Source organism: Antedon bifida, chromosome 7 (genome assembly GCF_963402885.1).
Source record: "Antedon bifida chromosome 7, ecAntBifi1.1, whole genome shotgun sequence".
Classification (NCBI taxonomy): domain Eukaryota; kingdom Metazoa; phylum Echinodermata; class Crinoidea; order Comatulida; family Antedonidae; genus Antedon; species Antedon bifida.
The window spans coordinates 8,643,495-8,660,983 of record NC_136232.1 but is presented as its reverse complement, the minus strand read 5'-3'; the positions used below and the strand labels follow the sequence as shown (position 1 = coordinate 8,660,983).

The 17,489-nt window shown below is 32.2% G+C and overlaps 1 protein-coding gene and 1 long non-coding RNA gene across 7 annotated transcripts in view; one reads left to right on the top strand and one right to left on the bottom strand.

Annotated features, from left to right (window-relative positions):
- LOC144849167 (uncharacterized) overlaps positions 1-4,844 on the bottom strand; it is a 50,214-nt gene extending 45,370 nt beyond the window's left edge. For all 3 annotated transcript variants that reach the window (XR_013613951.1, XR_013613950.1, XR_013613952.1), the window contains exon 1: positions 4,744-4,844. This is a non-coding gene — a long non-coding RNA (uncharacterized LOC144849167). The remainder of the gene's footprint in view (positions 1-4,743) is intronic.
- Positions 4,845-5,626: 782 nt separating this feature from the next.
- Positions 5,627-16,771, top strand: LOC144847875 (uncharacterized). 4 transcript variants are annotated; one of them, XM_078704433.1, is made up of 2 exons: positions 5,627-5,689; positions 14,396-16,771. In XM_078704433.1, the coding sequence occupies exon 2, from the start codon at positions 14,402-14,404 to the stop codon at positions 16,148-16,150; it is 1,749 nt and encodes a 582-aa protein (XP_078560559.1). In that variant the 5' UTR covers positions 5,627-5,689; positions 14,396-14,401; the 3' UTR covers positions 16,151-16,771. The 4 variants fall into 4 exon arrangements, with proteins under 4 accessions (XP_078560559.1, XP_078560562.1, XP_078560558.1 ...); XM_078704436.1 differs by lacking the exon at positions 5,627-5,689 and adding an exon at positions 6,960-6,980; XM_078704432.1 differs by lacking the exon at positions 5,627-5,689 and adding an exon at positions 7,906-7,978.
- Positions 16,772-17,489: the final 718 nt, after the last annotated feature.

The window sequence follows — 17,489 nt, the reverse complement described above, 5'->3', positions numbered from 1 at the left end:
CATCACAGGTTAACATAGTAAAATACCTTACCCTGTCATAGACGTACATTCTTTGTAGTGACAATACTACAAAAGATCCTGCATCCAGGTCTCAAAAAACCATGCTGGCAAGTAATAAAATCTCATGAGGTGTTGCCAAATATTCATTGTCAATATTATTGACAATGACATTATTGAACCGACTAAGTAAATGTTTTTAACTTGTATTATACCAAGAGTACTACACAAAAACTTGTATGATTTTGAGAGAATGGGAATCAGAGCATTACTAAAAGGCCTACTCAGAAAGTGTCTTACGCTGAGGCCGGACGAGTAATCTCGTCGAAAGAAAATATGTTCATTGTTCTCCTGACGATCTAAAAACTACACCCGACGCTATTTCAAGACGACGTTTCGTCTGGCCTCGTCATACGATGCTGTCTGAGTTTGAATTAGCATTCTCATTCATACAATCTTATATACCATTATATTATTCATTTTTCCCTTTTAATTTATATTAAAACTAGGTTTTTAAAAAAATACAAACACCTTTCTTCATAAATTTTGTCACACCAGGATTAAAGAACATATTCTGCACAATCATGAGATGATTGATGAAAAAAAAAATAACTAATTTGATTTTATCTTACTATAATATAGCACCTGGCGTATAATTTTGAATTGTTCTAAGAATTGTTATTTTGATACTAATTCTCACAATTCACCAAACTGTCTTTTCGATAGGCTGGCACAGTTTGGTCTACTATTAAACCGGATATCATAAACCATTAAAATGAATATGAACCATCATATAATATTAATAGAATATCATTTGCTACTTATCAGTAATCCGATAGGTGTCTTGGTAAAGTTCAACGAATTTGATAAATTTGCTAGTAAACTAGATCACGAACTCTGAGGTCATGGCCGTACGAAAACGCATATTTAAAATTCATTCCATTTGAAACAATAAATTAGCATATACACTGCACAATATCTCATTCTACTGTCATTATTTTGCTGGAAATCGCTAGGTTTTCTGGAAAATTTAAAGTTATAGCTATTTAACAAATTCTGTTAATGAAATCCAAATCAGCTTTTAAGTTCTGCGTTTATCAAGTGCTTTTTCATCTGAGAAACAATAATGAAACAATTAGGCTAATTATAATTTACCGTTTAAAAACCTACTAAATAACTAATTGATGGACTAAACTGAAACTAGATTAGGCTATTTTCACATTATATGAGAGCAAAAATAGATATTAACACAGGAACAGTCAATTATAATGTAACATTATGTATGTTTTTCACAAATTGTATCTCATCCTTATAACCCTAAAAAAACTAAACCTATTCTGAAATAAACAACAAAATGAACACACCTACCCTAATTTCATTTCATTTATTTATTTGACCAAAAAAAACCCCAATAAAAACAGGTCAGGAAAAACAAAAGCGACCTAGGCCACTATGACTCAATGAGTCAGTAATTCCTTTATACAATATAAAATAATATATAAATTTGGTAATTATTTACAATAAAATCCAATTACAGTATATACAAAATACAAAAAAAAACCTCCATTGACATTGCATTATCATTTCATCTGCTTCTGATTAATACAATCATTTGTTTGATGTTACACTTATATGACATGTTATATGATGTTGTAGCACTGGATTTATAACTATAAAAATATTTGGTTTATTATTTTATAAGTGAGTAGTAATTTCAAGAGGAACTTATTAATTATTGATCAAACAGAGGGGGTATATACTCCTTGTTACACTCTGATAATGAGCCATAATTAAGGGCATTTAATGTAAAAAAAGTTTTAATTAATTTAAATTAATTTAGCGTAGACTGCAAGGTCTATTTTTTTTCCATTGTACTATAGTTGCTGGCTTCGGCCCGGAAAGATGGAAGAAGTACAAGGGACTATACTGGTTAGTGAGCCTTTTAAGACCATAAATTAATGGAAAATGAACAAGTTACTTTAATTGTATACAATGCTTTGAAGTTTGCCTAAAAACACATAAAATGTCATTCTAACTTATATCAACATGCAGTAACAATGGTTGTTACGGATATTCAAGTACAGAAGTAAACATAAACTAACAAAACAGTTTTGGAGAATGTTTAGTTATATCGAAAGTAACTTTTTATGGGCTAGATTTGGGAAGCCCCTCCAAACATGTGCCAAATACCAAAGATTTTACTTTCAAGGCAAAACAAAAATTTTAAACAAACGAGAGCTGTTCAGGCCAAGAAAAAATAAAGTGGTTTGTAAGAACGTTTATATTTACCTAGTGGCGTAAAAACAGCTACGAGCGCTCACTGGCTAAAGAGTAAAAAAAATCCATTAAAGTATGTCGAGAAAGGCGCTAGCGTTGGAGGGCTTAAAATGACATTTTACAATATTACCTTAGAAATTCAATGTACTAAATCATTCCTTCATGATTAGTATTAATGTTTTTAAACCTCAGGTCTCTACATTACGCCACTGTATTTACCTAATAGTCAGCTATTTTTTTAATATGTGAAAAAAAAAATGTTAAAAAATGTACAATTTAAATTTCAGCTATTTAAGGTTACCAAACTTTATGAATTCCTTTATTGGGAAATTTCAAGGGTAATAAAACAATTGAAAACAAGGAAGTTCCTAAAAAAGATCACATTCTTCTATAAAAACAATAGGTTTAGTCTGTAACAATACCTCCATCCATCCTTAATCCTCACTGACGCCAACCACATGACCACTTTAATAATAACTTTGATTGGCTGAGTAAGTGTTTCGTTTTTGATATCTTTACAAAACCTATAGTAATCATGTGCAACATGCAAGCAAGGTAGTTACTAGCCTTGCTAGTAACAAATACATTTTTGCAAGCCACCTGTCAGGTATACATTATGGGCATAGTGCTGAATTAACCATTTATTTTAAAAATACAATTTTTAGGCCGACCACATTTCTGTTCTGCTCCCGGATAACTGTTTAAATTTGCGATTGGTCGTTAATAACTGGTTAAATGGCGTTAGGTTTGATGATCACTCAATTACAGTAAAAAAAAAAGCAGTGTATTACAAATGTTAACAATTAACATGAAGTGAATGACCACCAAATGTCTGTAGAAACCTGTTATTTTAGAAGTAGTAGATAAATCCAAACAATACTAGATTTTCTAAATAAAAAATTCCAAATTATTAAAAGACATTTTTATGATTGAATAACATATTATTATGGGTTATTATATGACCTACGATAAAAATGGTCTAATTGTAAATGTAAATACATAAATTAGATCTATAGTTTAACAACCGACAGATAATTTAATAAACTTTACATGGTACCTGTATATTGTTATAGCTTTTAAATTTAATTGAATTTTAAAGAGATTCTGTAATATTGCCACGATGTATATAGGTTTAATACACTGTTCTACTGAGTAAATATAGCAATGTTATTGTGTAAAACACATCAACCTGGCTTGAAATTTTGTTGGAGATAATAAAATACACCATAAAAAGAAAAAAAGAACAAATTGTGCATTATTGTAATATATTTAACGTCAAAGTGTACAAAGTAAATATTCATAAATAGATTTCTGAAGTTTCTGTTCTTTACAAAATGAGTAAAAAAGAATTTGTGAAACAATTCCATTCATGCTAGTTGCTGAAATACTATTGCAATTTAAACATGTAAAATATGGTAGCTAAATCGAGGGGTGAATCTTATAAACTATAGAGGGCACTGTGACAGATTTAGAGAGCTTTCTTGGTTGAAATGTTGTCAAGGTTAGTAACAAAGTTCACTGAACTCTACACATTACAGTTCAACACCCAATACTTCACCCAGAAAGCACCCTAAACAAAATCTGAAATACCATGTCTACCGCTGTAGTATTTAACCTAATAATGTACTCTACATTCCTTTCTCTCTTCAAATGGTGGGGGTAGAAGATTTTATTGCAATTTCATCGATAATCAAGGTCACACATGTAGCAAAATAAAGCAAATAAAGAATCGCCAATGGACAAAATCATTTGAAATCCTTAGGCTGCAATGTGCAGAAGTATTTGCGCAGAAATGTGCAGAAGACTGGGCCTGCAATGTGCAAAAGACTGGGGCTGAAATATTCAGAAGACTGGGGCTGCAATCTGCAGAAGACTGGGGCTGTAATGATTGGAAGACTGGGGCTGCAATGTGCAGAAGACTGGGGCTGCAACGTGCAGAAGACTGTGGCTGCAATGTGCAGAAGACTGGGGCTGCAATGTGCAGAAGACTGGGGCTGCAATGTGCAAAAGACTGGGGCTGCAATGTGCAGAAGACTGGGGCTGCAATGTGCAGAAGACTGGGGCTGCAATGTGCAGAAGACTGGGGCTGCAATGTGCAGAAGACTGGGGCTGCAATCTGTAGAAGACTGGGGCTGCAATCTGTAGAAGACTGGGGCTGCAATCTGCAGAAGTATTTGCGCAGAAATGTGCAGAAGACTGAGAATGAGTGAGATCTACATGGGCACTTAGGTCTCAACTATGGTATACAACTTGAACCTAGCCTACCTTACATCAACTATCCTGTAGTGCATTGGTTTGCTAGCCCTATGGTATACAACTTGAACCTAGCCTACCTTACATCAACTATCTTGTAGTGCATTGGTTTGCTAGCCCTAAGGTATACAACTTGAACCTAGCCTACCTTACATCAACTATCCTGTAGTGCACTGGTTTGCTAGCCCTAAGGTATACAACTTGAACCTAGCCTACCTTACATCAACTATCTTGTGGTGCATTGGTTAGCTAAACTAACCATATAGCAACTACCCATACATGTCTTGACTGCAGTTCTACTATTTCTATTGTTCTTAAATTTTATTTATTTATTTATTTATTTTATTCAATTTTCAGGCACAAAAATACATAACAACAAGACAGCGGTGCAGCACCCTGAGGATTGCCATGAGTGCAAAGCACTATCGAGATGGCTCTCCATATACTGCACTTGAACATATAAGTAAACCATAAAAAAAAAAACAAAGATATAAAAATTTTAAAACTGCGAGGCATCAAGTTGAACAATCATTAAAATTGAATCTAAAAAATATATATATATAAATATTATGTACAGATAAAAATGATTGTTTAAAGATAAAAAAAAAGATAAAAAGTTTAAAGTTGCCTGACATAAGACCGGAGAGCTGTCACAAATGTGTTAAAACTAAATAAAGAATGTTCTCTAATATAATTAGGAATCTCTTGCCATACACGGGGAAAATTAGTGTACAATGAATATTTAAAAGAATTGGTTCTGGCATATTTGTGTTTAAAAATAACTGATTCGGAATACCTTGGATTAAAATTCATCCTATGCAAATTATGTAGTAGCTTATTGTTCTAAACTGCAATCTCTAACCCTGGGTGAAGTCAGCTATGCAAATTTATTGCATTATTTATTTATTTATTTAAGTTAAGACAAGTCTATCTATAAATAAAATGAAGGTGATATAACTAACTTTTTCCAAAAAACAACTATGTCAAATATTTACCTTATGGCACAGTAACACATAATCAAACCCAAAACAACACTTACACAACACAACTAAGTTTGATGCATTACAACTAACATTGGTGTTCTAATCCAATCCGTCATTCCAAGTTGATGCCAGTGTTAATATAGTACTAGCCTCACAGTATCGCCAAAAGAAACAAAGAGGTGAGTTTGAACGGCTTCTGTTTAAACGGCTTCTGTTTAAATGTGCAAGCGATTTACAGTACAACAAATAGCAGCCAAAATGGGTGGTGAAAGGTTTGCTGGAGTGAATAGGTTAATATTTTTTTGATCATGTTAAGTTTATCCTTATTTAAGGGGCTATGTCTAGGCATGTAGGCCTATATACAGCTGATGAGGCTCTTCATAAAATCTAGGTATAGTATATTCATGAATAGGCAGTTTTTGTGTTATGTCACATATTCTGTGTAGCCCAACATCAATACAGACATGATAACGATTTTTTTTATGCGTTTTGACATACAGATTGCATTTCACACGTTTACGATTTATTCATTGAAAACATAGCACAGATCACATTTTACCAGTAAAACAAAGTTTTCAAAAAAATTCAGACAGAGTTTTACTATTAGTATAAAAATGTTTCAAGAAAACGACAGAAAAAAACATCTTGGGAGGCCTAGCACCTAGGCCAGCTACGCCGATGAGCCTAGGCTAGGCCTACCTCCTCATACCTTTAGCCATCTAACAATATGTAAAATGATTTGCCCAAATGAAAAAAAGCTATAAATTCATACGTGAGTTTGTCCAAACTCTATTAATAATTTGCATTAAAAAAATGCAATATGATAGTCCTACAGTACTACTTGCCCATCCATGGTGATGTGTCAATCTTAAATGTATTGCAATGTGTTTTTTTAATCTAGAGGGCAATTCAAACAGAAATTTTAAAGAATGGACCCTTTAAATATACGTCATGGAATGTTGTTAATCAAGCAAATAAAACGAAACAGGATTAATATATGTGTGATGAATTCAAAACTGAAAGTTGAACACCTTTCACAAAAGAATCCAATTTAAACTTGAATTGAATGTCTGGGTTTAGTAATCAGCACACATTCTCCCAGGAGGTTTTTCAAATATCTACTAATCCTTCAACAAACAGTAAATAATGTTGATTGGAAGTTTCAATTTGTATTCACAAGCCTAGGCCTGTGAGTTCATCTTGTAAAAGTAGTTTTAGTATGTGTTGATTTCTTGGGTTTAATTGGCCTATCGTGATAAGTGGTTGGAGAAAGATGTCTTGCCTTGAAATGACGATACACTTACAAACCACAATGTGAGAAGCACCAAGGAATGAGGTTCATTCCTCGGCCATTATGCTAAACATTTTTCTTTTCAGAACAAGTAAATTTTGCAAGTTTTTGGTTTAAATGCCAGTCTGCAACCTGCATTAAACTTACATACATTATGTGGATTGAGAATTAAACAGAAGGTGCGATTAAAGCTTTGTAGTTATTTAAATGATTGCAAATTGTATTTTTGTACGGTCAGTATTGTCTGTTATAATAATAATATAATTGTTTTATAATATGCGACATACTTCAAACTGGTTTCTGATTTATTTATTTTATTTGTTCTTTAAACTGAAATACACTTTCAATACAAATGTACTGATTTCCAAAGTGGTTCAGTAAATATATTTACAACAAATATAAAAGAAAAACAAAAAGAAAGAATACAGATATAAAACTATTTACAATTGTGAAGGCAAAAAGGTTAATACATATATGTTTTCTATAGTGAAGATTTAAATGTTGCCAAAGACATATTATGGAGTACTGATTTTATGTTATTTGGTAGAGAATTCCATAATTTAGTTGATCTATAAACAAAAGTTCTTTTACCCTGAGAGTTATTCCATAACGGAATACATAAATCATTATTACTTTGGGAGCGAGTGCATTTATTATGGTTATCTACAGTAAATTGATATAATATTGATGTACGTAGACCTACCGTATGTATGCAACAGAGATCAAATTGATACATCCCATTTTAGCATTATAAACCAAATTAAAACTCGGGATATTTGGAGATAATTATTAATATGTACATTGAATTGAGATATTTGAGATTCCCTGAAAAAATTTCAATATTAACTGTTATGTAATCATTTTAATATCATGTGTACACTTAAAAGAATCTTGATTTTGATAAAAACCACATTGTCATTCCTGGATGGTTGATTGAGGACTTTCAATGTACATTTTGAGCCACAGTAATACATTAAACAACAAACTCCTACTATTATTTCACAATCTTTGACTCCCCCAGATGGAATCGACCAATTAACTACAGTATAGTTCATTAGTCAAATGAATGCAAATAGCTGTATATTAATTAAAACAAAAATTCACATATTCATCTATACACTTTGACAAGCTACGGGTTGTCTGTTCCTAATTTTCTGTTCAAAATCTGAGGTAAGTGGTAAAGTTACAAACTGAAAAATACAAATTATCTAACAACTTTATGTATTTCTTATTATATCATTTTGATCACGTTGGGTATTTTGTTTTAGTGCCATTTTTAGTATGGCTTCTTTTTCGAGGTTTTGGTAAAGCTCTGTCAAACACACTATCAAACTATTTTGACAAATAATGTGAGATGTGCCCAAATATGGTAGTAATATACATTTCCATATATGGGCACATCACATTTTTTGTCATATTATAAAGTTTGATAGTGTAGACAGCTTAAGGGTCTTATTTTAATCAATTGTATTAAGTTAAAAAACAAAAATTTCAAAGAATTTTTCATCAAAGTGTTCTGAAGAGTGTGTAAACATTGTTTTTATTTTTGGGATCCAATTACAATACACAATACATTTAATTACAGCGTTATACTTTCTTCAAATAAGATGGCATTTTAATATAGTATTGTTTGTTGTATTCTAAATCTATCATTCTAGGTAATAACATATGTTTCATAGAATCCGGTCATTGTCACCGCACTATGAAAGAGTAGATTTCTATACCTTTTTTCAATTCAATGATTGAAATAAAATAATATTCAAGGCTAGTTTTGGTTCTTAGTTTGTCGCTTCAGGCCACGAGTCTGTAATATTTGAAAAGATTCTATGTAACGCCATTTGTTATGAGTTCACAACAAAAGTTTTCCAAAATGTGTTATGTTTTGGAATGGTACTTCTACACAAGGCTAGAACTAAATTTAAAATGGAAGCTTTTTTATTTGGGATAACTTGCTTTGCTGAGTTTGGAGAGGTATACATTTTTTCGTGCCTCGCCTTTAGCTGCTTGAAAATTTGATATGTTGTTTACTGGAATATTGGGGTATGTGGGTCACTATGCCCCTACCTCGGAGTATATACATATATATATGTACAGTATGCCACGGAATTTGTTCATTTCAGACTATATTTAAGTTACACAAAATGTTACTATTGATTAAACAAAAATAATTGATAACAAATCATTATTTCGTAAATTATTAAATAGAAGATCAATAAAAAAAAGCATCATTTAATGAAGAAAGAACAATAATTAAAACTGTTACGTCAAAAAGTCGAACAGCGTTTTTTGTAAGAAATATATCTTGTTGTATATGTGATTTGTGTACTGAGCCCTCTGGGACAAATCTTTGTAAGAAGAGGTATGTTTATATGCAGTATACAAATACCTGTACCTGTCAAAAACTTTTTCAAAACCAATTTTTGGTTTTTCTTTGACCCCATTAAGATTCGAATCAGAAATTGTGGCCAATCATGCCTGTAATCCTGGGATATCTATATTAGTAATGTTAATTATTTCGCCAAGCAATAACCAGCCGTTAAATAATTAATTCGTTGAACAATAGACTAAACAATTATACTGTTTTTTTAGTCTATTTTTAACATAAAAAGCAACAACAAAATCTTATAAAATATTCTCAGTAGTAATACCAGAGTTTTGTTATAATTATGATAATTAACCATCAGTTTAAACTAGTTTTGACAGCTTATATAAATCCCTATAAATTTTTAATTAGTGGCCGTGAGCCTTCAATTAAAAAGTCATTTTATAATCCTTTAAGTTTTAATTCCCTCTGGTGTCTTTTTATTCGCAAGAATAGAGTTCTTACTGTTCAATACATTCCTCTGTTTATTGTTTTAAATTGTAATTGTAATTTGACATTGATAAAAACAGAATGAATTGTTGTTAATATAAATCATAAACTGAACACCAACCAACACAATATTTGTTTGTAGTTTTTCTAATTAACTTTTTAGTTGCTTTCCATGATTTAGCTGGTATTCAAAAATACAGTATTTGCAGATATATACAGTAGAACCCATCCTTTGGGATAAATCACCATGGACAAAAAAAACCCCTTGATTCCATGTTTAGTACTTCTGGATTTTATAAGCATAGGATTGCAATTTAGACAGAAAAATAACCAGTAAATCACACAATTAATTGGTATACAATATAAAGTTTAACAAATTTGGATACTAAATCATAATATAATTGCAGTAAATCTGTTCCCTTTGATTGAGCATCTCCCAAAATGTTTCACTGGCACCTGTTTTCACCTTTTACGATTTGTTGAGAATATCTCATCAGACTGAAGAAAAATCTCCAATTGTTGATATATTTTATTTTATACCATTCCCAGGTGTGTGACCAGGTATATTCACCTGCAATTGTTATTGTAAATTCTAGAAGATTTTAACTTAAGCTTTTTTCCAGCCCCAACATTGTGTTTTGAATACAGTATCTAGACTATCAGGAAAGATGTATTGTCCCCCAAAAACATGAAAAAATAAAGATTAATAAAATCAGATTTTGAATAGGCAATTTCACAGTTTTAATAAAGTTATTTACTTTTGTAGAAAAAAAATCATCAAAAATAATTATTTCACTTATAAAAAGACAAAAGAAATGGTTAATTTCAACCAAAAACCATTGTCTTCCAGACAATTTAGGTATATTTTGCTTTAAATTACATTTTTTTGGTGAAAAATGTTTTTTTTTTTTATCAAGTTTTTGGTCATAGTGAATAACTATTATGTGATATTAAAATGGCATATTCACCAAAAAAATTATTTTTTAGGGGGACAATATATCTTTAAGCTAACTGGCTCTTCAACTATCAGTAAGGTACGAACTATTGTACATTATCAAATTTCCAAGGTAGACAGCTAAGTTGTATAGGGCTAGTTGTTGTAGTACAGTGAGTAGGGATATTCCCCAATCAGCTTCCATCACTCAAATGGGAAAATAATCTTGAGTGCACTGTTGAGAAAGATTTCCATGACCTTATTTGGACTGATGCACTCAGTACTCCGAGTACTCCACTAACACAAATTCACTCTCGGTACGTACCACATTTTCTCACAATAATAATAATATCCAATATCGAAAGTTATAATAGTAAGTTTACATAAGTGTACGTCTAAGTACGCCCATTCATGGTAGGATGAGGAGTGGTCATGAGTATTAAAGGGACGAAAGGATGTTGTAACTTTGCTCTTGCCTTCCCTTCTTATTGTCCAGGGTTCAAGTGAGCCTACTACTAAGATTTGTTCATAGCTGAAATTAAAGAAGAAAATGTTTTTGTAGCAACCACTACTTTGTTTTCAAATAATACTGCTAGTTTACTGGTTCTGTTCTTGTAGCTGTCTTCTTCTGAAGACACATGGCCGTCATTGACAGATACTTAATATCAATTGACTCCACTGCTGGTGTGCTTGAGATCTACGTTTATAACATGTTATGCATTTTTATTTAAATTTTAAGAATAAGAGCTACATAGTAGTGGGACATTTTTGGGGTTAGCTATTATGATAACTGCGATCAACCTACCAAACTTGCACTAAGTGTTTTGTTGTTGTTTTTCCTTTTGTTATATAGTCATTAAATTAAATTATTATTAATGAATGGTTGCCTTTTGTATATATCTAGATAGGGCTTTTGTTATGAATTTATATTGTTTATATTTTATTGTACTGTAGGTCTACTTTTTACCTTTAATGTTTTTAATGTAAATTAGAACTCAATTCAGCATTTTTTGTTGCTATGTTCTAGTAATTTGGATGTTGAATTAAAAAAAAAATACCAATAATAATAATAATACTGACTGCAGTTTAAAACTTCTCCCTATAATCCAAGTAATGTACTTGAAGGGCCTAAGCAATTCACCACAAGTAGGTGTTTTCCCAATCTGATATTGGTTATTCCAACAGGATCCTTCCCTATAAGATTTCCTTTACATGGATTAAAAATAGCAATATAAAAGATTATGCTTCCCACGGGAAGATGTTTGTATCAATCAAAAAGGAAATATTAAATAAATTAATGTTTAAATTAAAAATGTATTGTCCCCCCTTGAAAAATAATGTTTAACTTTTTTTGTTGTTGAATATACTATTTTAATGTCTGATAATAGTTATCCACTTTGGATAAAATTGGGTCTAAAAAAATATATTCACCAAATTGGCTGCCAGCCAATGGATTTTTGGTTGAATTTAACCATTTATTATGTTATTTTATAAGTGAAGACATTATTTTTTTTCATTTTTTTTTTCTATGGAAGTGATTAACTTTATTAAAACTACAAAATAACCTATTGAAAGTCTGATTTAATTAATCTTCATTTTTCATGTTTTTGGGGGACAATACATCTTTAATGTATACAATAATTGTTATTATATTGATTTTATAATGAAATAGTAGAAAAATGCTAACATGATGAGCATGTATGGAGCGCCAAGTGTGTCTTATTACAAAAGGTGGTTTAAGTATCTTCTAGGATTGCATACCAGTGGGCGGATCCAGGATTTTGAAATAGGGGGCCCAGGGCCTAAAAGTAGTGAAATAACGTGCTGAATTTAATTTGATGTCCCTATCTTTTGCATTACAATTTGCGAAAATTTAGAGGGGGCCCGGGCCGGCTGGACCCTCCTTTAATCTGTCCCTGCATACAAATGAGCTCTGTATGTTCTTTTATAAAGTTTTATTTTTAAAAGATCATTCAGCCCCTATTCTAAATTTGACGCTTTCTTTTTTTTTTGTTGCTATTATAACTCCTTAACAGTTCCACCAACTTTGAAGTTTCCATGACTTCTCATGACACTGTCACTTGACATTCAAGTTTTACCACGAGGGCGCCATTATACCATTTGAGTGACAATATCAGGCTGAAATAATTATAACAATAGTGGCCCAGAGTGGTATTGATACAGGATTAACATAACAATCTTATAATACTAATACTACAACAACGAAATAGCTTTCATGCATCACAGAGATCACAAAAGACAAATACTTGAATTACGATTAATCTAGCATTTCTACGTAAATAGTCACTTTTATAGTTGCTAAATACAAAAGATTAAATCGTACATTATTTATTGTTGTTGCTTCACTAATGCCAATTCACACATAAAACAAAAACCATAACGAAGACGACCGGTTAATTGAAGTGAAATGAACCAATAGTCTGTCTTCGATTTTTAAGGGTAGGGCCCAATTGCTTCCAATACATTTCCATTTAATGTACTCCTGTTGCTCATATAACTTTGTTTCTGCAAATTTTTCGCAAGAAAGGTAATAGTTATTTTATATTTATTTTCTATAAGACAACATTTCAGGTGATAAGTGTTTTAAAGAAGATAATAGTGAACATTTTCATTTGAGAAAACAAATCTCAACAGCAAACTTAGTCGTCTCGCGTAGGGCCCACTACATTTTTTGCTTACCATTTTATGAATCAATTTTTGTAAAGAAACACATATGTGTGCTCTATGATCAAACTAGCATATTTTATACTATTTTAATTTTTCGCAGTGTGTAGCCACTGATTTAAGGCTCACTTTTTTAGGGCCTAATTACATTTTTTGCTTACCATTTTATTAATCAATTTTTGTAAAGGAACACACACATGTGTTCCCTAGGTCCTATATAAAGAATCGTGATCAAACTAGCATAGTCCTGGATCTTAAGAAAGCCTTTGATACAGTAGATCATGAACTCCTGGTATAAAATAAAATAAAATGTTATGGAGTCAATAATAATGAATTAGATTGGTTTATATCATATTTAAGAAACAGATCACAAGTTGTAAATATTAACACTTCTCAATCAGATTTTATGAATATAAATATTGGTATACCACAGGGCTCTATTTTAGGTCCTCTATTGTTCATTAATTGATGTTTAACTCCCTACCAGATATTATGCCATGCAAATGTGTTATGTATGCAGATGACACCACTATTCTTCTGAGCTAAATGCCTATTTAAATACAATTGCTAATTGGTTTAAAATTAATCAACTTACTTTCAAATCAAAAAAGACAAAACTTATGATTTTTGGGACAAACCACATTCTTCCTAAATTTAAAGATATTTCCATATCTTACAATGGTGATATTATTGAATCTTTTAAATATCTTGGGGTCACATTTGATCCGCAATTAAACTGGAATGATCATATAAACAAGGTATTCTCAAATGTTACAAAACATATTGGTGTCATCCGACATGTAAAACATTTTCTTCCGTCATATACGCTTAAAATGTTAGCAAATGCTCTTGTATTTTCCCTTTTTTATTATTGCTGTTGTGTATTTATACTATTCTAATTTTTCAAAGTTTTCACCAAGTGTGTAGCCACTGATTTAAGGTTCATTTTTTCACTGTTAAAAGTGTAAGATGATTTGTTATGATTTAATTTTTATGAAGTTTGTTGCAAGTGTGTTGCTACTGATCTTAAAAGTGATCGTAGCCAAAATTTACCCTTTTTCAGCCCTAACCTACAAAAGATCCCGATTTCAAGATTATTTTAAATATGCCCTCTGTTTGGTTGTATGATAGTGTTAAAAAATTACTATCATTTTTATTTTTAGAAAATCATGAGCGAAATTCTAAGCAAGTTGGAGAAAAAACTTCAACGTTCCATATCATCGCTAAAACCGACATTTTGTTCAGATGTTAAAAAAGGCATGCATGAGGTCAATGTGGAGCTTGAGCGGCTGAAGACCATGGAACTGTTTGTTCTTGACAACTCTTTGCGAGAGACGACCGTAGCTTCTCTTAGAGCACACACTATCGAGAACAAGCGGGCAATCTATGAAGAAATTAAGAAATGTGGATTCAAGTACTTCATGGTAGAATCTTTCATCCATCAGACAAGAATTGGAGATCTGTTCTTGAAGGAACTTATTGCCCAAGGTGAAGACCTGTCCAAGGCATTTGCCTTCTCAGAAGTGTGGGAGAAGATTGTGGATAAAGTTCCTCAGCCTGACATCCCAATTGGAATGTTGAAATGCAAAGAGTTTGGCATAAAGAACGTGTTCCTTGAGATTGACCTGATGTATTATAAGATTGATTATAATAAGATGAACATGGATGAAGTTTGCAAGTTGTTAAAGGACAGAATAGACTGGATTCGAGCTAATCTTTCCAAAGATTCTATGATTGTGATCAACTTCCGAGATTTCACAACATCAATGATTCAATATCCAGAACGTGTTGGACATGTCATCAACTACCTGTCCAGCCTTCCGAAAGGAGAAAGAATCTTTGGTTTAGCAGTTGAAGATCTCGGTGCTGGTATGCCAGAACAGTTAGCTGCATGGATACATGCTATGAAAAAGGAGATGGAAAGATGTGGATGGAAAGATGGACAACTTTTGTTCCACCAGCACGAGCAGTGGGGTTTAATGCATTCAGCTAACCTAAAAGCACTTGGAGCAGGCGCTACTGGGATGTGGGCAGGCTTATGCATAGAGGGCGCTGCACTTGGTCATGCTGATACATGTACGGCCATTCTAAACCTTATCAGACTTGGAAACAAGACTGTTATGGAGCAATATAACTGTCCATATGTTAGGCAGGCAGCCATCAATGTTACCAAAGCTGTCACTGGTATGAAGCCAAACCCTAAGCAACCGATTTATGGTGACAGAGCAACCGACTTGGTATATGGTTTCATCTTTTCGGACCCCACGGCACAAGATGGATTTGACATGGCAGAATTCTTGGGAGTAGAGCGTGAAGTTAGAATCACAACTATGGCGAATGAAGAAATGATTCTGATGAAACTAAATGATGTTTTTGGAGAAGACCCACAGTTCACGCTGGAGATTTCTGGACAGATGAAACAACAGATTGTACAAAATGCTGCGGATGGCAGAAAGGAAGAGTATAACAGTGAGTTAGGGCTTTCCATGTTGTTTGATCAGGCTGGCGGGAAACTGACTGAAAAGATGGCAGGAATCATTGCTGAAGGTAATAAGAATTTGCCTCACATCAACACTCTTATTGAAGAGATCAAGGAAACCTGGAATGAATGGGATGGAAGAGATGGTGTGGTGGATGACCAACTGACCTTTGACAACTTCTATATTGGTTTCATGGCGCCGTACTTTGGATGCTATCGCTGTGAAGACAGTCAATTGGGCTTGAGAGCTTTGGATATGGACCAAGATGGCATGATTGACTGGTTTGAGTTTAAACACTTCCTGATATGGGCTGGGCGACAACATCCTGAAGTTAAAACAAGTCAGGAGCTGCTCGACATCGCGTTTAGGGATGGTCTTATCCCAGCTATGAAGGATGAAATGGACAGAAATAAAAATAAGGCTGCAAACTCAGAATAAAATAGAAGCAGCAGTTGTTTTTATTTGTGTCATCTCATCATACTTTCTGAAAATTAATTTCCCTTACTGCCTAATAAAACGATGTAAAACAATTTGTTTACATTTTGAAGTGCCTAATAACTATACTTGTTCTAACATAAGTATTAAATTGTTTACATATTTATTTAAACTTTAAGGTAAAGATAATTTTTTTTGGCTGTCTAACTGTAAATATTATTGCTAATTTATTTTCTTGGCTGAATAATTTCCTTCTTTTTAAATACTTCACCGATAGACATTGCAAGTAACAAAATAATTAATTATAATATTACTTTATAAATATAATACATTAAAATAAATACTATTTTATAATACTAATTAGGATATATTCATTATTATTCAGTTTATGTTTTATGGTTGATCTTTTAAGATGTGTATTATTTTGAAATCCTGAATCCGCCAATGATGGCAATTCATTTTTGACTGATTTGTTGTCATATATTTTAACCTAACAGAAATTGCAATTATATTAACTTTGTTTATTTGCAGTGTATAGTCATAATATAAAAGCTAAAGAATATTAGTTTTAGTATTATTTGGAAAATTTCACTTGGGTTACTGTATTACACAATAAATGAAATATTGTATAAAATCTGTACATACAGTATGTTATATTATATCCTTTTCTTTCCTTTCTATTCAATTCAACTTTAGAGGCATCTAGCCCATTTAATTTAAGACAACTTAATTATAATACTCGATTATATAGTGGGGACTGGAGGAATACAAATTGTTTCTTGTGATTCTGAAATATCAATCAATAAACTAGACGATTTTGTATGGTGCTACTACACTTTTGCACTGCAATCCCTCCAGCTTTAATGCCCAATTAAAGAATATTCACCTGCTGTGCGGCGGTAATGGTGAGTGACTGTGAAGTATTAGGCCCAGTTAGGTGTGAAAGACTTTTTTTATTCGCTGCCTTCACGGTTTTTAATTGATACTACTATGGAAATATGTTTGAGAAAGTAAATTTCACTCTGCTCTTTGAGTGGTGGAAACTAAAACAACCTTCCTAATTTCAAAAGGTTTGCGGTCTAACGGTTGATTTGCAAATATTTCTAAGTGCTCGTAGTTACCTTGCACTTATATCAAAGCATTATAATATAATTATTGCATGTGGTATGCATACATATTTTATACTTGATTAACCTAGTAATAAATACACAATATGTACATACATGCGCATTATGGAAAAGCAGACAATGGTTGGAAATTAAAAGGATTTATAAGTCACTTGGTAAATAGATGTCTGAACTGAAAAATAAAATATCAACAGGATTTATGAAAGAATGGTCAA

What these genes read in the sequence shown, in the direction of transcription:
- LOC144847875 (XM_078704433.1), top strand. Translation starts at nt 14,402, where the DNA reads ATGAGCGAAATTCTAAGCAAGTTGGAGAAAAAACTTCAACGTTCCATA.